Source organism: Podarcis bocagei (genome assembly GCF_964188305.1).
Source record: "Podarcis bocagei genome assembly, chromosome: 8".
NCBI lineage: Eukaryota > Metazoa > Chordata > Lepidosauria > Squamata > Lacertidae > Podarcis > Podarcis bocagei.
The window spans coordinates 28976303-28999032 of record NC_138133.1 but is presented as its reverse complement, the minus strand read 5'-3'; the positions used below and the strand labels follow the sequence as shown (position 1 = coordinate 28999032).

General features: G+C 43.7%; 2 protein-coding genes across 2 annotated transcripts in view; one reads left to right on the top strand and one right to left on the bottom strand.

Annotated features, from left to right (window-relative positions):
* Positions 1-15222, top strand: part of ELOVL2 (ELOVL fatty acid elongase 2) — a 51801-nt gene extending 36579 nt beyond the window's left edge. The window contains exons 4-8 of the mRNA XM_081206601.1: positions 1613-1690; positions 5645-5816; positions 7281-7405; positions 8711-8845; positions 11995-15222. Coding sequence (XP_081062727.1) covers positions 1613-1690; positions 5645-5816; positions 7281-7405; positions 8711-8845; positions 11995-12120 — 636 coding nt within the window. The 3' untranslated portion in view covers positions 12121-15222. The remainder of the gene's footprint in view (positions 1-1612; positions 1691-5644; positions 5817-7280; positions 7406-8710; positions 8846-11994) is intronic.
* Positions 15223-16363: 1141 nt separating this feature from the next.
* The window catches only part of SYCP2L (synaptonemal complex protein 2 like), a gene marked incomplete at its 5' end in the record, with an annotated part of 37840 nt that continues 31473 nt past the window's right edge, over positions 16364-22730 (bottom strand). The window contains 9 exons of the mRNA XM_081206070.1: positions 16364-16601; positions 17230-17299; positions 18543-18613; positions 18691-18790; positions 19310-19404; positions 19541-19665; positions 20259-20393; positions 21003-21072; positions 22172-22245. Of these exons, the coding sequence (XP_081062196.1) occupies positions 16542-16601; positions 17230-17299; positions 18543-18613; positions 18691-18790; positions 19310-19404; positions 19541-19665; positions 20259-20393; positions 21003-21072; positions 22172-22245 (800 nt within the window). The 3' untranslated portion in view covers positions 16364-16541. The remainder of the gene's footprint in view (positions 16602-17229; positions 17300-18542; positions 18614-18690; positions 18791-19309; positions 19405-19540; positions 19666-20258; positions 20394-21002; positions 21073-22171; positions 22246-22730) is intronic.

Genomic DNA, 22730 nt, shown 5'->3' with positions numbered 1-22730 from the left:
GCTATACCAGCTGCACTGATTCCTGGTGGAGTACAGGATCAGGTTTAAGGTGCTGGTTTTAAACTTTAAAGCCCTATACGGCCTCGGACCCTCGTACCTATGGGACCGCCTCTCCTGGTATGCCCCACAGAGAAACTTACGGTCTTCAAATAAAAACATCTTGAAGGTCCCAGGCCACAGAGAAGTTAGGCTGGCCTCAACTAGAGCCAGGGCTTTTTCAGCTGTGGCTCCGATCTGGTGGAACACTCTGTCACAAGAGACCAGGGCCCTGCGGGACTTGACATCTTTCCGCAGGGCCTGCAAGACAGAGCTGTTCCACCAGGCCTTTGGCCAGGGCACAGCCTGACTCCCTCCCTCGGCAATCTTCGCGGAGCTCTGGCCCAATGGTTGCCAGTGGCTTGAATTAATTAATTTTATAATGAATGATTTTAGAGTGCTGTTTGTGCTGTACTTTTGTACTTTTGTACTGTTTTATTGTTGTTAGCCGCCCTGAGCCCGGCTTCGGCTGGGGAGGGCGGGATATAAATAAAATTTATTATTATTATTATTATTCCCCACATTGGGTCCTGACATGAAAGCTGTGACAGGGTCCTAGAGTTCTTTCTCGTCCCCAAAACCTACTTAGCTTTTTTCTAGCTTTGGGAAGGAGCAGGGAGGGCTCTAGGACCCTGCCCGAGCCCTCACACCTCCTTCCCAAAGTCCAAACAGCAGAAGGCCTGGAGGGGGGCACCAAATTTTGGCCTAGCTCAGGGCACCATAGTACCAAAGGCTGCTCCTGGAGACTGGGATGATTCCTGAATGCAGGTAGACACATTCAGTCTACTGTTACATGCAGGAATCTCTAGATCAGCACCATTATTTTGAGTGATGGGTAAAATGCTTAATACGAATAGTTTGAAACATTGCTTGTAAGTCGAAGGTTGGATTAGATCTGAGCAGAGCTCATAGTGGTGATTACCCCCCCCCCCCGAAACTGAAAATTCAGACTTAGTTACCTTTAATTAACCAATGGGACTTCAGTAATGAAGAAGTCATCTCATTAATTTCCTTGGGATCTAAATAAAAAAATTCCTTCCAGTAGCACCTTAAAGACCAACTAAGTTAGTTCTTGGTATGAGCTTTCGTGTGCATGCACACTTCTTCAGATACACAGTGTATCTGAAGAAGTGTGCATGCACACGAAAGCTCATACCAAGAACTAACTTAGTTGGTCTTTAAGGTGCTACTGGAAGGAATTTTTTTATTTTGACTATGGCAGACCAACACGGCTACCTATCTGTAACTTGGGATCTAAGACTGACTTAGTCTGGATCAGACACAAAGTAGATATTTATTTAGGGTGTTAGTAGTGAGACTACATTTGAAATTTTTGAAGATACCTGCCATTTTGTTCCTGGTGATTTTTGTTGTTGTTCTTTCATGATTTTAAATTCCCCTCCCATACTTATAATTTTGCACATCTTTATTTATGAGAACAGGGGTTTAAATTTGTTACCATGCATAAAGCAGAAAGCTATTTACCCTTCAAAACCCCACATGCTTGCAGTGATTAATAATTATTAACAATGGGAAATTCTATCGGAGTAACAGAATCTGTTTTCTTCTTTTCCAGCTAATTCTTGCCACTTGGGAAGGAGGTTATAACTTACAATGTCAAAACCTGACCAGTGCAGGAGAAGCCGACATCCGGGTAAGAAACAAAAAGCAACCCAAGAACTGAAAGGTGGTTGTGAGGCTGGCAGGAGTCATATTCCAAAATATCTTGAAGACACCAGGCTGGCAAAGACTAGGCTAGCCTCACCTTAATGTCTCACAGTTCTTTCTTAGGCTGTATTCATGTATACACACTTAGCTTAGGGGCAAGTCCCACTGAACTCAATTGGGCTTCCTTCTGGATAGGTATATAGAGGACTGCACCATTGCCACATTTCTATACCTTGGTAGAATTTTTTTTTAAATGCATTTATCATTCTATGGCTAATCTTTAACTCTGCCTTTTAAATTTTGTCCATTGGGGTGGGTTTGTTTGTTTGTTTGAGGCTGTTTTTCCCCATGACCATCTCTTTGGTGTACAGCTTACACTGGTGCTTTTTAATGGGAAAATTCAAGCATTTCCTAAAAATAGTTTTTCAAAAGGAAAAAGCTTACAACCTTCTGCAGCTAAGAGAGGCTATTCCACCCCCCTTCAAAATTAAGAAAATGCTTCCTACCTCTCCATGTATCTCTTCTCATGCTGCGCCTTCTTCAGCAGCTGTCTGGATTCAGCCAGGACCCAATTCTAGAAAAGAAGCTATGTTTTTCTTCTCTTTCCCTTTTTGCACTATTTACATGCCTGGTAGAGAAAGCGGGAATCGGAGAGTAGCCATAAAGAAACTGCCTATCAAACTTGTATGTGTATGTGGGTCTGTGTATATCTCTCTCTGTATACTCTTTATATCTTTAATCTTAGAGTTCTAAGTGAGACAAGAAAAAGAACTGGCACGAAAGGTATTCTTCTAACTGCAATTGCCGATTTCACTTCCCTCTGAACTTTCCTCCCAAAAGCCTTGGTGCTGAATTCACATTAGATGCTTTTACTCTTGGCTTGCTGTTTCTGCTCCTCCAGATTCAAAGGCACTATTCACATGCATAGAATCATAGAATTGTAGAGTTGGAAGGGACCCCCAAGAGTCATCTAGTCCAGCCCCGCCCCCTTAGCAATGCAGGAATCTCAGCTAGATCACACGTGAGAGATGGTTGTCCAACCTCTGCTTAAAACCTCCAAGGTTTTAACCTCCAATTCTGCCTATTTCCAGACTCAAGAATTGGCATTGAAGACAACGCTCCTGGGTTGAGCCTGTGTGAGTCTTGACACAAACAAAGTTGTAGGAGAGGGGTAGGGAATTAATTTATAAGATGAAAGGGAGTACAGTTGTTAGGGTGGGAAAGCATTTTTATGAAGACTAGTTGGAGGGGAAATGAGGGCAGGGGGAGCTAGGCATAGACTGTTGCATAGACAGGAACAGAGCCATAGGTCAGTGGGTAGCACATCTGCAATGCATGCAGAAGAACCCTGCTCCAGTCCCCAGCATCTTCAGGCAATGCCTGGAGACTTCAGCCTGAGACCCCCGAGAGCCACCGCCAGTTAGTGTAACTAACATTGAGCTAGAGCAGGGCTCCCCAAACTTGGATCTCCAGCTGTTTTTGGACTACAACTCCCATCGTCCCTAGCTAGCAAAAACCAGTGGTCAGGGGTGATGGGAATTGTAGTCCAGAAACAACTGTAGACCCAAATTTGGGAAACCCTGAGCTAGAGGAACCCACTAGTCTGGTTCAGTAAAGGTAGCTTCCTATGGATTTTCTAGCAACAAGTGGCGTCGGGGCTGGCCCTACCGTTAGGTGAAGTGCTTGTTTCCGGCGGCAAATGATCACCCTCCCTGCTGCTTGCCCCCCTCCCCCAATTCAGCTTCATTGAGGGCAGAGTGCAGGAGTGCAGCTGGTGATGATGAGGCTGGTGGTATCGCTGTACCTTCCCCTGGTGTTGCTGGTGGCAGTGCTATGACTGTATTATGGTGGGGCTGCGGCTGTAGGCTGTAGGTCTGGGTGGCGCAAGCACCGAGGCGCTATCTGTGCTGATCTTCTGCCCACTGTGTTTTGAGGAAGTGCCTGTGACCTGTGCTGTCCCCCCCCCCAAAAAAAAGTTGAGCAACTAACTCAGTTGAAGTTAAGGTGACCCAGATGAAAGGCAGTGTTTGGCACAAACAAAAAACAAACGAACAACCCTCTCTGATGTTTGCTTGCCTGTCTGTGCTCTTAACACATCAGTACTTGGCCTCCAGGCAGTTGGCTTAACTGAATTATGCACTCAGGGCACAGCTAAACTCTGGAATTTGGTACCTGCAAGAAGTGATGGTGCTTCTAGATGGATGCTTATTGTGCAAATACATGCAGGGTTGTTGTATCTGCCCCCCCCCCCAGCATTCAAATGAGTTAATACAAAGGACGGTCCCTATTATCTCTCACTCAAATTCCCACTCAGTCATGGGTAACCTTGGGCTAGTCAATGACTCTTAGCCTTAACCATACGTGCCAAGTTATGCTTGACGTTGGGGGGCTTTGTCACGTGTGTGTGATGTCACAAGTGCAGCACACACGTGTGACATCACAAGTGTCGGGAGGAGGCCTTGGGGCTGACCATAGAGAGGCCCAACATCACTGCAGGGAGGCCCAGCTGGATCCTCTTCCACTGCAGGGAGGCCTGACAAGGCCTGCAGCAGCCAAGACCCTCAATATTGGGGGGGAGGGTTAGCCCCATCCCCACATATTTCAGGGTTGCTCTGGTATCTTCAGCCCCATAGAGTTGGGACCTATGGCCTTAGCTCCCTCATGAGACTGTTGAGAGGATAAAATGGGGAAGGGGAGAACCTTGAGCTCCTCAGAGGAAAGGTGGAATATAAAATCAATTAAATGCCATAGTAGAGATTTAATGTACTTATAACTCTCCTTTCTCCCAAGCTGGGATTCAAGGAGATATTCCCCTGTCAAAATATGGTACACGACACTCTTGTAGCACAGAAACTTATTCTGGCAGAACAGAGAGAGAGTAAGTAAATAAATATTGCACAAACGATTTGCCCCAACATAAGGGAGCCTCTGATTATAGCAAGCATGTTCTTTGTAAGCCGAGAACATTGTATTTACTCCCACCGTGTGTAAGAATTTCTCCACAGTCAGTGGCATGCAGGGCCATATGTAAATGCCTCGCACAATTTACTTGTTCTGCTCAATTCATTATCCATTATTAGAGCCTGATACCCTGTTGCAAAGCCCACCATGAATTGCATAGTTCTGCTGCTAGATCGTGATTCTGAGGAGTAATTTGGAAGCCTTGCTGAGAAAATGCAAAGGAGAGAGGGCATTAATAAACAACAGCTGCTCAGGGACTCAGCATTGCATACTAAGTAGGTTCCTTTTCTAAGACAGGAATTGTAGTTGCTCAGAATTAAATCCCACTGGAATCTACGAGGATTACTTCCAATGGCTTGTGTTTAAGACTACCTCTAGGAACGAAGTCTGAATCTGTTGCATTCTCTGGGCTTGTGCACACTGCTCTTTCCAGACATGGTCCATGCTTAAAAGCTCTGTGTCTGGGAACCCTTTTGTTTACTCTTTAAAACCCACTCCTTGAAGCTCAATTGGCGCAAACAGCAACCCAAAGAAAACCTGAATTGATGTTTGCTGTGATTGAGCACTAAAATGTGAGTTTTCATGGAGAAAACGCCAAGGCAAAAGGCAAAGCTAGGACACAGAGCTTTTAAGTGCAGACCTGTGCCTGTAAAGAGTAAGCTCCATGGAATACGGGGGGGACGGGACTTGCATCTGCATAGGACCAGGCAGCACCCAATTTTGGATTACTTTAAGCCACAGATGGAAAATCTGAGGCAGTCCAGATGTCGATGGACTACAACTCCTCTCAGCCAATGGCCAGGGATGGTGGAAGTGGAAACCCAACAACAGTTTGAGAAGGGCAGGTTCATTGCCCCTGTTTTAAGCCATAGGAAAATACCTTAAATCTGAGTTTTGCCTGACTAAAGGATTATTCAAGGATAGCAGAACATGTTCCTCCAAGAAGAGAGGTATTAATTCATCTGTCTTGTTCCTGCAGGTGGCCAAGGTGTTGTGGTGGTATTACTTCTCCAAAGTCATTGAATTTGCTGACACGATGTTCTTTGTTCTGCGGAAGAAAAACAGTCAGGTTACTTTCCTTCACGTTTATCATCACGCCACTATGTTTAACATCTGGTGGTGCGTCATGAACTGGATACCTTGCGGACAAAGTTAGTATTCGGAGACGCGGACTTAAAATGTAACCAAGCAACACACCTAGAGTACCTTCATATATGATAGATCTAACAGCAGATCTATGCAGTCCTGCCATTTGGGGGAAAGTGGAGGTGAATCTCATTTAGTAAACATGAACAAAATGTTGAGTAAGCTTTTAGGTTCACTCTCCGCCTGAAGTAAACACACAGCAGCAACAGCAACTCAGTTGCCACTTTGCTCTGTTGAAATGTTCTGCTGCATTTAGTATATTGTAGAATCGACCTCAGACACCTCCTGTATCCTGCAGATGGTGTGATGGATTAAAGTGCGCAGAACAGCTAGAATGCTGCAGCACATTCCTTGAGATCACTAGTTCAAAACTCACATGCATACCATCCCGATCTTGGTTTGTGAGCATTGGGCAGAAGCCCCTGCTTCTTCCTTTTTGAGTCTCTTTTGTGCAAAGAGAAATACTGAGGATGCAAGAATTTTCTGTAGTCCTCCGGCAGAGCAAAGGTTGGAGGGGACTCATAGATCTATTTTCCCCTTGTAGTGAAGTGAAGTAAAGGAAATGACTCTGAGCTAATTAGCCGATTAACACAGGAACCGGTTGCAGTTTTAAAAGGATAGAGCAAGGGTGAGAAACTTTTCTTTTTTAAAAAAATATATATTTTATTTTTCATTTTTGAAAATACCATTTTTTCTTTTTATATATACATATAAATATATATACATATCTAATCCAAATTTTCATTAATTTACTTCCCCCTGCCCCCCTGGTTTCCATCCCCCCCTTTTATTCTCCTTGCATATAATTATATTGGGGTGAGAAACTTTTCAAAGGCTAGAGCAAGGTGCTATCTTCCCCATTGAGTCTGACAGGTGGGGCAGTCTATCTGTCAATCATTTGACATCCGAATGACATCAGATTGCATGTTTTTGCCTGCAGTTTGGAATCGAACCATGCTAGCAAATAAACAGCCTGTGAAGCCCGATTAATCACCAGTGTTTGCAGAGAACTATTCACAGAACTTTGCAGGCACCACCCACTTAGTGGTGCTTGCAAATCCCCTTTTGGTGGAGCCACATCTCTATGGCTTCAGGTGTAGGGTTAGGCTCATCCTACACCTGATGCCATAGAGATATGGCTTCACTGTCGCCTCCCCAGTCAAGCGCCCCAAACCAGCTGCCTGGATTATCTGTCCCTTAAAGCAGCTTTAGCCACCCCAGCAGCAGTTGTGAGCCAGCTCACCACCAGAACCAACACCACTTGAACAAGGTTAGAAAGAAACCCATATAGTCTACAAGAAGGAAAACAGCATAAACTCAAAGAACCATCATAACACTCCCATGCCATGGTAGTAGAGGCTCTGAGCTCAGCTGCCAAAGGAAACCCTGCCAGTTCCTTACATTGCCAGTGAACCATAGTATTGATTCTCAGAAGCAAGGTCTTAACAATGTGTTCAATTCAATCACAGGTTTCTTTGGACCCACCTTGAACAGTTTTATCCACGTCCTCATGTACTCCTACTATGGACTGTCTGTCATTCCATCCATGCGCAAGTATCTGTGGTGGAAGAAATACCTCACTCAGGCACAACTGGTACGCTTACAACATTTTGTCATTTGTACTGACCATAGTTCTTAAAAATATAAATCCTGTGTAGCAAGGTCAAGCTAGCAATGATCCAGTTTGCAATGGAAGACAAAGTTGAGGGTGGGGAAGCTTTTAGTTCTTCAAGGCAGATTATGTTCCTTCTTTTTCCACTGTCCAGGGACACTTGCACAATGGCAAGGACCCACAGCCCTATCCCAGCTTCCAAACATATATATGCGCAACTACATCATGCATTACACATTCACGCTGCATGTGGGAATCAGCGTGATGTAGTGGGTTTGTCTGCAACACAAATCTTCTAAGATGTGTATGCCTAATTCTACATAGAATCAGGCTTGGGGCCATCTCAGTCTAGCTGCTCCACCAGGAGAACCATGAAGAGACCTTATGTCTTGGAAGAAGGAAGCAAGGAACATACAGCCAGGCAATGAGTTGCTCAAGGCCAGTATTTGGGAGAAGTGTGATGGATGTAAATCAATTTGAAAAGCCACAAGGATCTTATAAGAACTGGGTGTTTTGTGGGTGGGGTGGGGGAATATGCTATACTGGAGCAACACCAAGTGCTGGCAGGAATAGAAGTAGCCCCAGTGTAATTGTAGTTGATCCCTCTACTCATTGACACTGCCCCATGTTTTAGTGTGAGCCTTGCCTAGGTTCAAATTCGAAGGACAACCTGTGCTGAGACGATGTATGGGCCTGTTCTTTGATGTGCTCTTGAGGGATAGTGTTATGCCCGTCACATTGACACTGTTGCAGTTTGGAGCATGGCTGCTCCATGCTCCTGTCTTGACTTGTAGAAAACTCATGCAATAAGTGACACTTCATCACCCAAAGAGTTTCCAAGCTGGTGCCATCAGACATCACAGCTCTCCTGCACTAAGCAGGATTCTTGTGGCAAACTATTCAAGATATTAAGGCCAGGTGAACAGAATATGTAAGAACCCCTAAAACATTAATGGCCTTATTTTTGTTGGTGTTGCCACAAGTGTCAACAGGTATGAGTAGTCAACACTGCTGCTATGGTGTCAAGGTGTGACCTGTAACTTTCTGAACAGAATTGATGTGGAGTCACCCTGGCTTTTCTCTCCAGCAAAACAGCTATTCCAAAGGGAAACTGCCATTTTTTTAACATTCATTAACAACTTGGGTATTAAATGTAGGTGAGCGGTGGTAGAGCGGAACTTGTAGATTGACAACACAACCATCAGCCATGAGAAAGGGGTATGAATTTCACATGGGGAAGGCCTAATCCTGAAAAATGATGGGCATTGATGTTTCTTTTTTCAACAGATCCAGTTTTTGCTTACCATTACACACACGCTCAGTGCAGTTGTGAAGCCATGTGGATTTCCATTTGGTTGCCTCATCTTCCAGTCTTCATACATGGCCACACTGGTCATTCTGTTTGTTAACTTCTATGTTCAGGTAAGTTGAACAGGGAATGGATCGCTGCATATGCTTAATGATGAGTGTCTTGAAACTTGGCATTCCTAGCTTTAACGGTGTCAAGCTTGGTTTATGCCCCATGCTTGTTTTTAAAACAAACTTTAAGTATCTTCCTCAAATTGCTCATTGAGTTGAACTTGAAGGGGGCACTGAGGTGAAGGAAGCACAGTCATGCCATCAGCAATTATGCAACATCCACTGCAGTGTGATATAATGTTTCTTATTGGCGTGTCCAATTCTGCAATGTTAAGAGCCTTTGTTGCAAGGCTCCTTGCCGGTGTTCAGTTCCCGAGAAACGTGGGGGAAAGGAAACGTGACAGCAAAATCAAACCAAACCTTCACTTATAATGAAAAGATAGGTGTCCACTAGTGTGTCCACCAATTCAGCAGAATCCAGCAAACTCTATACTACAAAGCTTCAGCAAATACAGGCAAAAATTATGCTTCAATGGCTACAGTGGAGTCCTAATGGAAAATGATGGGCAGGCCGAGTTAGGAATGTGCATTTGTCATCCACATCAAAAGAAAATAATCTGGCCGCTTCACCCAGGCCCAGCTGGGCTTCGCAGTGCAGGCTCATCTGCTGCAGATGTAGAAGCTGTTTATGTGGGCAGACCTTTCTTGGTGAAGCAGGGCTGAAATATTTAATCCAGTATTAGCTTTATTATTAGATTTACATCCCACCTTCCCTCCAAGAGCTGAAGGTAACATGGGTTCTCCTTCCCATTCCCCCCCCCCTCCCAGGTTGTGCTAGGGGATAGTGACTCTTCTCTCTCCCCTCTCCCCGCTCAAAGGACACCAAGTGAGCATCATGGGCTCAGTGGGGATTTGAACCCTGGTCTCCCATATCCTGGTCCAGCACTCTAGCCTAGGCATCCCCAAACTCAGCCCTCCAGATGTTTTGGGACTACAATTCCCATCATTCCTGACCGCTGGTCCTGTTAGCTAGGGATGATGGGAGTTGTCATCCCAAAACATCTGGAGGACCGAGTTTGGCAATGCCTGCTCTAGCTACTACACTACAGTGGCTCTTATCCCTTCTCCGGGTGCAGAATGGGCCAGAATCAAGGGCAACTTTAGTTCCAGCGACAGATTCTTAAGCGAGAGAGCACAAGCACCTTTTCCACATCACTTTTCTGTGCAATAAATTTGCTTTGCTAGTAACTTGTTTCACTCGCTCCACTTACTTTTTTCTTTTTCAAGGCTGTTCTTCTGCTAAGAGTTACAGCGTTCTTCTTGTACTCAAAGCTACACTATATTATCATCTTTACTTGTTTTATTATCTAAATTATTTGAGATGGTAGCACATTCAGTGCTGCTTGTAAGAGCAGCGCTGTTCACATTTCAGCAAATCTAGCACTCGAGTGCTTACCCTGCACTTTCCAAAAAAAAAAAAAAAAAAAGGTGGCAAAGCACATCCCTCCCCTGCCTACAGTAATTTCATGAACATTATACAGAGGTCTCCCAATTACGTATCTATGTGCCTATTTATTTATTTATTTAAAAAAAGAACAGCAGCATGGCTAACCCCTTTTATCCTTTACATACAGGGTTGGAATTTTATGCTGTTGTGTCACAGAGAAATAGCACACCAATGACAGAATGCAACTACTGTGACATACTCTATTATTATTATTATTATTATTATTATTATTATTATTATTATTATTATTATTATTACAAAAGTTGAATAATTTATTATTTATACCCCACCCATCTGGCTGAGTTTCCCCAGCCACTCTGGGTGGCTTCCAATCAAGTGTTAAAAACAATACAGCATTAAATATTAAAAACTTCCCTAAACAGGGCTGCCTTCAGATGTCTTTTAAAGATAAGATAGCTACTTATTTCCTTCACATCTGAAGGGAGGGCGTTCCACAGGGCGGGCGCCACTACCAAGAAGGCCCCTCTGTTTGGTTCCCTGTAACCTCACTTCTTGCAATGAGGGAACCGTCAGAAGGCCCTCGGTGCTGGATCTCAGTGTGGGAAAGGATCAAATGAAAGGACTTTCCTATGAAATCTTGCACAGCAATGCTTAAATGGGAAAAGAAACTGGAGCAACAGCCTGGGGTGGGGATACACTACAAAATAGCTCTAAATTTATTGCATAGCGCAGCTCAGCAGTTCTTCCTGCAGTCAGGTGTAGCTAAAATCATTTCTAGATGCAATAGATCTACATCTAAGATTGTTGTAGGTGTTCTTCTCTGTAGCAGTTGGCTGGGTGGTCAGCAGCATTTCTATAGCTTGCTGAGGGGAGTGAGGCTGGTGCACACACACTGGCTGAGCCAATGCAATGTGGCCTCTGATGGGTTTGCACTGCACCACCACCCCTCCACCTTTTTCTCCTGGTAAGCCACAGCAGGGCTGATGGTGAAGTCAGTGGCGGGCAGTCGGGTAACTGCTGCTGACTTGCTGACCTCTAGTGGTTTTGCTGATCCGTTTCTTTTTAGCCCTCTATAAAGGATGTCTATTGAGTTTGTTTAGGTAACTTATAAGGAAGAGGTTTTGTTAAGAGAGAGTTGTTAAGTAGTGGCAAAAGCAAACACATACAAAAACAGAATTTCTCCAACATGATACCATGTATTTCAAACAAATGCATCTGCAATGAATTTCTCTGTGTAAGTTCAGGAGCACATTTCTGTTCTTCTGAACTGCCATTCTGTTTTCTGGGCTTCTGGAAGAGATTTCTCTGTGGATAATGAATGCATTTTCTCCATTCTGTTGAGTATGATATTCTACAGCCAGCAACAGTATGTTATAGCAGTTGCCATAACACCAGCTTGATGAAGGCTAGTATTCAATTGGGGTTGCATCAGTTGTTAGTCCTGTTCACGGTAGACCCATTAATGGCTTAGGTCCATTAATTTCAACAGGTCTACTTGATGTGAACCTTAGTTGGATACAGCCCTGTGTATGTTTATTTTGTGAGGAGAAAAATTAGTACATTAGCCTTTGGAAAAAATACTGGATAAGGAGGCACTATCAATAGTGGAAACTGTTAAAACAGAAGTCATGCTGTTGTATGCTTTTTAACTGCAGGAAAAAGAACTTTGGCTATGGCTGAAAACATTCAAATCTACTTAGAAGAGGATGGCCCTAATTTTGATTACTTCTGTTTTTCCTTCCAGACATATCGGAAAAGACCTTCAAGAACCAATACAAAAGAGGCCTCTCTAGTAACAGAAGTCAAGAACGGGTTCCATAAAGACTACATAATGGCAGCTAATGGTGCTCTGAACAAAAAAGCACAATAAGAAATATATTTTATTATACTGTAGTGTACAAAATCCTTCCTCTTTTTTTTTTTTTTTTGCTAAGGCCCCCCCCAAAACACGAGTTGACCAGGCAGTTGTGCACAGCTTTAGTACAAGATTCGACTGTTTTGTTAACGTTTAGCAATTTTTACTCCCTTGTTTAACTCACGATTGATGACTTGTTTTTAACAACGTAGTTTCAAGTGTTTTGATAAATACCTCCATTGAAATGGTGAGGACATGCTGTCTCTTTCACCCAGCCAAAACAAAGCCACATTTTGTAAATTTTAATCATGGGCAGAATGCCTGACAAGAGTTGTTCCTTGGGATGATGAAGGTTTGGGGTGGTGATGCTTTCAACAAAATCCTACCTATTGAAACCAGCGGCAGGTTCACAGGTATTAGTTGTGCAGACATACAGAGTATATAATCTCTGTCTTAGGAAGAAGTGTGTGTTTTAGTATGGTTGCATGGTGACACTAAATTTGTTCCCCCCTTGGATTCCAGGAAAGAAAGTGACTTGTATACTAAAAAACTTTGTTATTATCTTCATGGGGATAAAGAGAGGTAGAAGGATTACTCCTATTCCAAGTTCTAGCAAGAGGCAGTGTAAGGTGCTCCAGAATTTCCTCCAACTTCACGTGCCAACTAAGAACACCTGAACTGCATTGTCCACCCTGAAACCATCCAAATGCTGGTGTACCTGCTGCCACCCTTTAAAAATGTGCTGCAACAGGTATACCAGCTGCAGATCACCTTGCAGAAAATGTGTTGGGGCATAACCCGTTATGATAAGCAGCGATCGGTCACCTGACAGAGCCGACTGCAACCTTGCTATTGTCTTTTCCCCCTTCATAATGCTTCCTTGGCTAACCAAGAAAGGTATGGTTTATATCCAACCCCCCCCCCCCCCGGTTTTAAATCTGTGTGACTGCAGAATACAAGTTCACTAGATGCACCATAATATGCTTCCTATGAAGCAATAAGGTGGAAACCAGGAGGAGGGGCTTGTTTACAGGCAGGCATCATCATTACTGCAGCACAAAAGTGCACAGCTGATAAGACTTTTAAGGCAACCCTATACAGGTTTGCTGAGAAATAAATCCTACCCATTTCAATGGGACTTAGTGTCCTGCATGAGGGATTGCAGCCTCAGAGTTTTAGCATTAAAATATGACAAGTCGGATCACTTGCACCACCAGCAGCCCGTTCTGAAAGCTGAACCCCTACTTCATGAGCTTTGCACCTTCTTAATTTCTTGCTGTGGGTTCACAAAGCCCACATGCTTGAGCTACCTTCTCCGACATTTAAGTGCTTCTCTCTCTACTCTATTCTAGCAGCCACCATACCTGTTTTAGGTGTGGTCTGTTACCAGCGGATTAAGCCTGTTCGCCACTCGGATGCTATGGCCTACCGTTACAGTGGTAAGAAGCTAGATTCTGCCACACATAAGTGTCATCAAAGCATATAGTCCCCTTTCAAACAGTTTTATATTGTGGGACACTTAACATTTGCTGCTGATGGACATTGGTAGTGACAGAGCTTGGTTTAATGCAGCTTTTATTCCCAGTATGAACCTAAGAAATTCAGCCTACCAAGCATCTGCTTGATTCTGTACTATGACAAAACATCAGCAGGAGGAAGCAGCACTGCAGCTAAGACAGCTCAGCCTTGCTGCCTGCAGTTGGCGTAAGAAAAACACTTACCATTCCACACATCCATTATTTCATTCCCATGTTGGCCACCCCTCTCCCAGTTGGTGCAAGCAAGACTGGCCACCTTAGACAATTTGGCACCCTAACTTTGTACGACTGATGGCTCCAAATGTAATCGGCACACATTAAAACCTGGAGGCAGAAGTGTTGGGAAAAGGAAAAAATAGTTGTGTCTGGAGTCCAGGTGCAGGACACAACAGAATCCTAAAAGCTCAGCATTAGCACAAGGACTATGACCCTGAGCATATTTACTTGCAAATGATTCTCACTTAAATCAGTAGGACTTACTCTGGGGAGAAAAAAAGCTTTGCTAGAAGACGGGGGGGGGGGCGGGCGCAGCAAATATATGCACCATGCCTTTATGAAGGTGAACTGTTGCCACTGATGGGTAAAAACAGTATCACATTGGGTGTAAGAAAATAAGATTCATCAAAGCACCCTAAGCATTTGATTCTTAGAAACCATCAACCTTTAGGAATTCAAGTGCAAGCCAGGAAGCAATGACAATTTCCCCCTCTAGAGGGTAGTACACACAGCACTACATGAAACCAAATGACCACTTGAGTGTTGCCAGAAAGATCCTTGAAGTGACTAATTCCTTGCCTCTATTTTACTCAAATAAAATCCACTTGAATTTAGAGTTCTGGCATAGAAATTCTCACCAGCATTCCATAATGCCTGAAGCAATCCCCATTTGTGTGAGGAGCAACCTACAGATATGTAACCTGCTGAAGCCGTGATGGGTGCTTGATTCCTTCATCTCCGGAAGACATGGTTCCACTTGACTTCCAACACTTGATGACTGCTGAAAACAACTCTTGGAACAAACAGGTGTTTGAATTTTAACTTGAGACAGACACACTTTTAATCCAAACACAGCCTGAAAACCTTTGCATCGGGAATGTGGAATTCATCCAAAAATGACAAGCCATTCCAAGGAGCTCTCAGATCTCCTGGTATTTGTTAGTTCAGGTATGAGAGTGTTCTGTGCAGCGAACATTCACAGCAGGGGTGGCTGACCATTGCTGGTGTTGCTGAAGCCCCAACTCCCATCCAACTTGGTCAGGCTGGCAGGCACTGGAGGCTGTTGCGAGTGTTAGCCACTGCACACCTCACCCCTGGGTTTAAAGGGTTTTCGTTTCATTTTTTAAGGATGTGTTGGGGGGGCAGGGAAGGGGAGGAACATTGCCTTACTCAATCTTTCAAAGGGCTGAAAAATACACTGTAGATTTAAAACCACTTGATAAAATCGTAATCAGGTACATGTCTGAATACGCAAAAACTAGTAACATGCTGCTATTCTGAACAACCATCAGGATAACAACTTCTGAAATTATTTTCCTGTATCAGTGTTTGCTGTTGAAAATAAAACACGTTTTACAGTCAATGCGTTTTGCGGTCTTCTGTTCTTCCTATGTGACAGTGCAATAGCTTGGAATATGAAAATACCCAAGATTTGGCATACCGGGGGTGGGGGAAGGGTGTTAATTATTTTTTCCAGCACTAGGTTGGGGGGGGGGAGGAGCCACATTCTATCACCCATTATATGCCCTATTATATTCCCATTATATCCTGCCTCTCCCCATATAAACTGACCCAAACTCTTGTGTTCATCATCTTAGGCCCTCCTTCATGTGTCCCCTCCCCCAAGAGGTCTGGAGTGTGGCAATACGAGAATGGGCCTTTTCTGCAGTGGCTCCCTGTTAGTGGAGGAGATTCGTCCGCTACCTTCATTAAATATCTTTAAGTGCCAGGTGAAAACATTCCTCTTCAACCACACCTTTGGTTGATTAATATTCTACAGCCTTTTAAATGTGTTTGTGGGAGCGGGGGTTATTATTTTGATTATTTCTGTTTTAACTATTTGTGCTTTTACCTTGTATTTTTATCTTGTGAACCGTCCTGATATCTTGCAATGAAGGGCTGTATATAAATCTAATAAATAAAATAAGTAATTTGGAAACTGCACTCTGTCAGGTAGAAGTGCAAGACAACTCTTACCCATTTCCTTTTGAGGTGCTGATTAAATGTGAAGTCATGAGGCCCCCTTAATTGTTTTCTACCTATGTTGCCAGTATATTAAAACCTGGCAGTTACGGCTTTTAAGAACTGCGCTGCCCTACCTTCTGTGCTACACGAATCCCTTTCATGGGCACTTGAGGCAGGCAAAACTGAGCTGCGATTTGGGCCACACCAAACACTGCTAGATGGAATCACTAGTGTCCAACAGACCACACTCTTCAAATACATTTTTTAATCTGTTACTCCCTTAGACAAGTCAAGCAAGAGGTAAATCATAATAAAATAATAAAAAGAGTTTTCATCCAATACGAAATTGGGGGGCAGGGGACACTCAAACAATTGCTTCTTGTTAGAAGAAGGTTATCTTTAATTTGTGTTTACAACATTTCTAACACAATTGGCTGCATATAAAATATAAATGACAGATAAGGATGGGAAGGAATGATATCAACTGAAATATCAGCTATGCTATGCATTTCACAAATTGTTGGCACCAGAAACCCCTCAACACTACCCCCTTGTGGGAAAGAGAATGAGTAAAACTTATTTAAGCATCAAGTACATGTTAACAGACAATTGCTTATAATTACGGACTGAAGGCATTTGTCCAGCATATTTTAAGAAATGATTCAGACATGTCAGCATCTGATCAGAGCTCTTTGGGTCAGCTTAAATTAATTTTAATCAGTCGGAGGCAATGACAGAAGTCTTGCTTCTCTCCTCATGATCTTCTGCTTCCTCAAACTGTGGGGGAGAAAAAAAGCATGCAGAATCTATTAGTGCTTTACAGCACAGTCCTTACCTATATTCACCGAGTACTACTCAGAGGAGACCAACTGCAATAAATGAACCTATGGCTTGTTAACTTCAATAGGTCTACTCTGAGTCCCACTGCCACTGATTACCACCCTAAGTATTTTCATACATTTGGGACCAACAAATCACAGGAACGGACAAAAGCCATTATGACTGCGGGAAGCCTCATTCTACAAAAAATGACCGCGGCAAACCCTTTATGGAAAGGGATAAGGAAATAGTAGTACTCTCAAACTTACATCCAACCTATTAACTACACCAAGACTAAACCTTGGTTACAGGCTGCGATCAGTCTAAGCTTCAGATGGCATGCTAAAGCAAGCCACAGTTTATACCAAAGCAGCCACCACCTCCTCTCAGGAAGCCTGTGGATTTGTCCCAAGGCATGGTTTGGCTCAGAGATGTACTGACTATAAATGAAGGTGTTAAATAGTTAGATAAAGAACTGCCATCTTGCCTGCTCAATAAGAGCCTTTGCTTCTCCTTGTAGTTCCTAAGACTCACACCTGCTGTTCAGTATGCAATGTGTGGCAATCTGCCCAGCGACAGCCCTTACCTTTCCATTTGGGGCTGCGTCCTCCAGGTTCTTTGCTGCTCCCTCCAGCTCTGAATCCATGGACTGTATCCTATGAAAGAAACCAAAATGGGTATAGTTGAATTTGGTGCAGCTAAAGTTACTGCTCATGCTCCCCCAAGCTGCAGTCAAAACTCAGGGTGAAGGCCGAAGCAAGCAGGAAAGAGAGAGAGGGGGGGGGGGACACAGCTCTTCCACAGCTCATGGATGCTGCCTGATGACTTTGGTTGCCAATAGAATTAAGGCAGCTCTTTGTATGGCAACAGCTGTAGCCTGGGATGGGCAATCCTGACATCTAAGACAGCGACGGGCTGTTGAACACTGCACACACTACATTAAGTGGCCCAAACATTTCAGCCTGATTGACCCTAAACTTTCTTCTCTGGTGGAGTCTCCTTTCCCAACAGTTTATCCATGAATGCAAGGATGAGATCCTCAACTAAGAATACAGTGGCCACATGGATTTTGGAGATCAGGGAAGGTTTAACCTCCTCCTCCTGCCACAAAGTCCTAACCATGAAAGAAACAGAGATGGGGACGGAACTACAGAACTAGCCCCTACACAAGCCTCAATCCAAACTGGGGGGGGGGGTGCACCATGGCTGTTATTTTTAAAAAGAAAGAAAACGACACCCCAAACCACATGCACAAGCAAAACTAAAGAAGCATTTCATGTAAGACACAACTTGGCCCTTAGCATCACCATTATTATTCGTCCTTTTTAAATTTTTACAAAATAAAACAGGAGCCAGGAAGCCAAGATTCGGTGAATGTTCTGTGGATTACTGGTTCTGCATGGGCTGTGTTGTTTTTTTTTTTTAATGCCATGATATTATTTTTCATAAATGCCTTTTGAAATTGTGGTGACGGATAAGGAAATTGACATTTACATTTTACACAGGAGTTGGGCTGCAGACTTGTTGGAGGAGGGGCATTCAGCCTCTCCACACTTACAATTTATTGTGGCTTTGAGAATTGCCGGGGGGAATCCAATGTCCCTGGCAGCAGAAGCACATCTTTGTTCAAATAAAATAATCTGGAAAAGCATGAGCAGATATACACCCACCCACCCACCCACTCACTCCAGGGTGGCTGTGTGAAAAGAAAAGTACAGTAGAAGGAACACCCGGTCAACTGGGCTTGCTTCTTCCAGCTGTGCCATTTGGAGACACCGTCAGTGATGTGGAGGTGCATGTGCTAAAGTACCCAGAAGATAGCAAGCCCAACAGACGGAGGAAAAGAGTGCACAATTTTTTGAGCGGTGTACTTTGGACAGACAACAAGATGATAAATACCTCTGCATTTGACGAATACAAAAATTGTTCATTTTGCTGTTGAGTTTGTTGGATTGCTTAGTCCAAAATTCCTGAAACAAACGTTCTCAAGGTGAGTCGTTAAATCAATCCACAGACAACAAATAAAATGGAAAAGAAATACACACACCAAAGTATCCTTCTCAAGGTTAGAAAGAAACCGAGTTCTCTTCTCCAGATTGGCAAGTTCCTGCGTAACTGTCTTGTGGAAGTGCTCCAGTTCATTCAGCCTGTTGCGGACAAACATAAGTCATTTTACTGTTTCAGGAAAGCAGCATTTGACACTCATCTCACTAATGCGAATTGACAGAGCTGGGGGGAAAGATGCAAACACAACATGGAAAACAGTATAAGGAGAACCATCTACTACATCAGGCAGCTGGCTTGCAGCTAGGTCCTTCGACATTGTGACTCCCTGATGGACACCTCTTGGGCTGGTTTAGTAAAGCAAGCCTAATAAAATGCAAGACACAAGCTGGAAAACAGTTTTCATTGACTGAGATAAGGGAGGAAGCAGCTTAGATAACAATGCTCCCAAGCCTGTTTCATTAGCTCTAGGAAAACCTCTGTACAAAAAAGAATAATCATCTTCACTTCAAGTGAACAACACTGTACAGCAGTCTCTTCTTGCAAACCTCCTGCAATTGTACTAATAACAAGTCACATGCATGATAAGGCTTGAGGCTTTTGACAGCAATTACCATAGTGCAGAAGAGATGCCACACAGTTATTTGATGGATGCCACGTACCGGCCCTGATGAATCTGATTCAATAATGCCAAAATATGCCGTTCAGATGTCCTCAGAACATTTTGGGTATAAATCGCCATCCTCTTGTACCTAGACTAGTCACAATGCCAGCAAATTAGAATGGGGAAAATACTTGGGGCAGGTGAAGATACATGTTGAAATATTCATGCCAGTCTGTAAGCAACTCGCGGTGCACTTAAAATAAGCATGATGTTGCAAATTATTAGTTACCCAAAACGTTTTCTTCAATACGTGTGTGAAGCTTTCAAACGCAGCAATGACCTCCGAATCACCAGCTCCTTCCTCAAGTATTTTGGAGAAAAATACATCTTCCTCTAACTCTTCTAAATTATGGCCTGCAAGAAAGACACCCCACACACACACACACACACACACACACACACACACACACAAAATATAAGAACTTTGTGTATGCTCAGTATCTTGGGGAAATCACTACTAAACTGCAGCATTTTTTAAAGGAATACTCTGAAAGCAATTCAATGTGTTTTGCTGTCCTGGGCTTCTTTAGGAGGAAGGGCAAGATATAAATTTAGTTAAATAACACTCTCTTTCTCTCTCTCTCTCTCTCTCTCTCTCTCTCTCTCTCTCTCTCTCTCACACACACACACACACACACACACACACACACACACACAGAAAAACCACACAGCACATCAAATCTAGCTTGGCCATCTTTCCAGAGAGCAACTGATAATAAAAGCCAATCACAGAGTACATTAAAAAAGCATCAGCATCAATGGCTGCTAGAAGCCAGAGTTACTATGAAAACAAAGGAGAAACCTCTGCAGTGGAATGTTCTGGAAAACAAAGGTAGATCTTCACTGTCAACAAAACACAGGAAGCAGGGGAATTAGGAAATGTGAAAGGAATTCAATTCAGTACAGCTGCAGCAAAGGCTTGCTGGTTTCTGTTTAAAACTAGTCACCTTCCCGAGTCTCCTCTTCCATCTCTGGGGAGTTGAAGAGTTTTCTTGGCACAAAAGGAATGGTAGGGGAGCACTCATCCCTGGGCTGCCTCCTGATGAGCTTTGAGCACTTTCCACTGGTACCAGCTGACAAATCTAGCAAAGACAGAATCCCAAACCCATTTCTTTGTTGCCGGAGGTTCTTATAAGGCTTTGCTTGCTGACAGACAAATGCTAACATGCATTCTCCTTGAATTAAGTCCCAAGGAACTTCAGTGAAACTTCTCTGTTAAAGCAAACTTAGGTCCATACCACGATGAGATTCCAAACTTTCACCACCAGGAAGCGTCTCCACCCCCATCGTTCAGCCCGGACACTGAGGTCCAGCGCAGAGGGCCTTCTGGCGGTTCCCTCACTGTGAGAAGTGAGGTTACAGGGAACCAGGCAGAGTGGTTCTTGGTAGTGGTGCCCGCCCTGTGGAACGCCCTCCCACCAGATGTTAAAGAAATAAACAACTGTCCAACTTTTAGAAGACATCTGAAGGCAGCCCTTTTAAGGGAAGTTTTTAATGTTTGTAGTTTTGTTCTGTTTTTAGTGTTCTGTTGTGAGCTGCCCAGAGTGTCTGGGAAAACCCAGCCAGATGGGCGGGGTATAAATAATAAATTATTATTATTATTATTTGCCTTGCAATAATGGCGGCTGCTCATATCCCTGGGCTTAGGATACTGTAAATGCCGGGGGCGGGGTGGGAGACCCTTCCTCTACCTGAAAACTTCCGCTTGGATTTGGAGACTTTGTCTTCCATGGGCAGAGTACTAGAAGCAGCTTCATGTTTCTAAGAAGAGCAAAAGCAAGACAATACGGCAACTGCAGTATGCACCATGTTTTTCGCTCTATAAGACGCACCTGACCATAAGACGCACCTAGTTTTTTTAGGAGGAAAACAAGAAAAAAAATATTCTGAATCCCAGAAGCCAGAACAGCAAGAAGGATTGCTGCACAGCAATCCCTCTTGCTGTTCTGGCTTCAGCGAAAGCAACACTCTCGCTGCCCTGAAGAGGCTTTGTGTGGCTATCCCAGAAACCAGAACAGCAAGAAGGATCACTGCGCAGCAATCCCTCTTGCTGTTCTGGCTTCAGTGATAGCTGCACAGCCTGCATTCGCTCCATAAGACGCACACACATTTCCCCATACTTTTTAGGAGGGAAAAAGTGTGTCTTATAGAGCGAAAAATACAGTGATAAAAAAGGCATATGATATCCCCATACAGTCGTACCTTGCACGTCAAACGTTTGACTTCCAAAGCTCCTGCATCCAATAGGAAGCCGCAGAAGCTCCGTCGGACGTTCATCTTCCAAAAATAGTTTGCAAACCAGAACACTCACTTCTGGGTTTGCGGCATTTGGGAGCCAAAACATTTGAGAACTAAGCTGTTTGAAAACCAAGGTACGACTGTATTACTACTGGGAATTACAAAGTCAGAGATAGTGCAAAGCAGAGAGAAACTCATTTTCATTCAGCCCATTTGGGGCCATGAGTGCACTCTTCAGGAGCAATCTGAAATCTTTCTTCAAATTCTGCAGCTTGTCTGCATATTGCTTATCTGGCAAATAGTGCTACCATGATGCCAGGAAGACAGCAGCAGCCATTCATGTTGTTCCAGCTACCCTACAGAATTGAATGAAGTTTAAGATTGTTCCCAAAGAAGAAAGCTGGGTTTTGAAACATGCTGAGCCGCAATAAATCTGTCTGGTGAGCACTTCTGAGATCAAGTTTCTTCCTTTTTGCATTCTTTCTGGTTTCTATGGCTCCCTGTTTGTCTGTTTGCAAATAACAAGTGCAGCGTTTCTGTTTCCACACACAGCTTTATTATATTTCATGTGCGAACAGGTGAAATATCACAAATACGTCACCCACACATTCGGGAACTGTACCTTGCTCGCTCCAGCTTCTGAGCTATTGGGCGAAAGGTGACTCGGCAAAGTGTCGTCCGCCATTTCCAAGTCATCTAAAAAGAAGCAATTAATCTGTGAGACACATCTGCAGGTCCTTGAAGTCCACAGAATCTCACCAAAACACAACAGCATAAAAGCATCAATGAGAAGTGCTGCTCCATCTACCTAGAAGTCTGTATATCTGGACAGACAAGCCACTACCCAAATCCCCCCCCCATTCTGTCACATTTTGCTGAGACCACAGCCTCCCAAACTGCGGATGAGGTGACAAACCTTTAACCACATAAAACTTTGCACTACTGAGGTGGGGAGAGGAATCACAGAATCGTAGTTTTAGAAGGGATCACAAGGCTTATCTAGTCCCACCCCCTCTGCAATGCGGGAATCTTTTTGCTCAATGTGGGGCTCAAATCCACAAACTAGAGATTGAGAGTCAGGGTCCAATCGAGCAAGGGGGGACTTGTAGGATGGAATGTTGTTTCCCCCACAACTGAATAAAACAATACAATAATAGGAAACTAATATGCCAAGAAGGCTA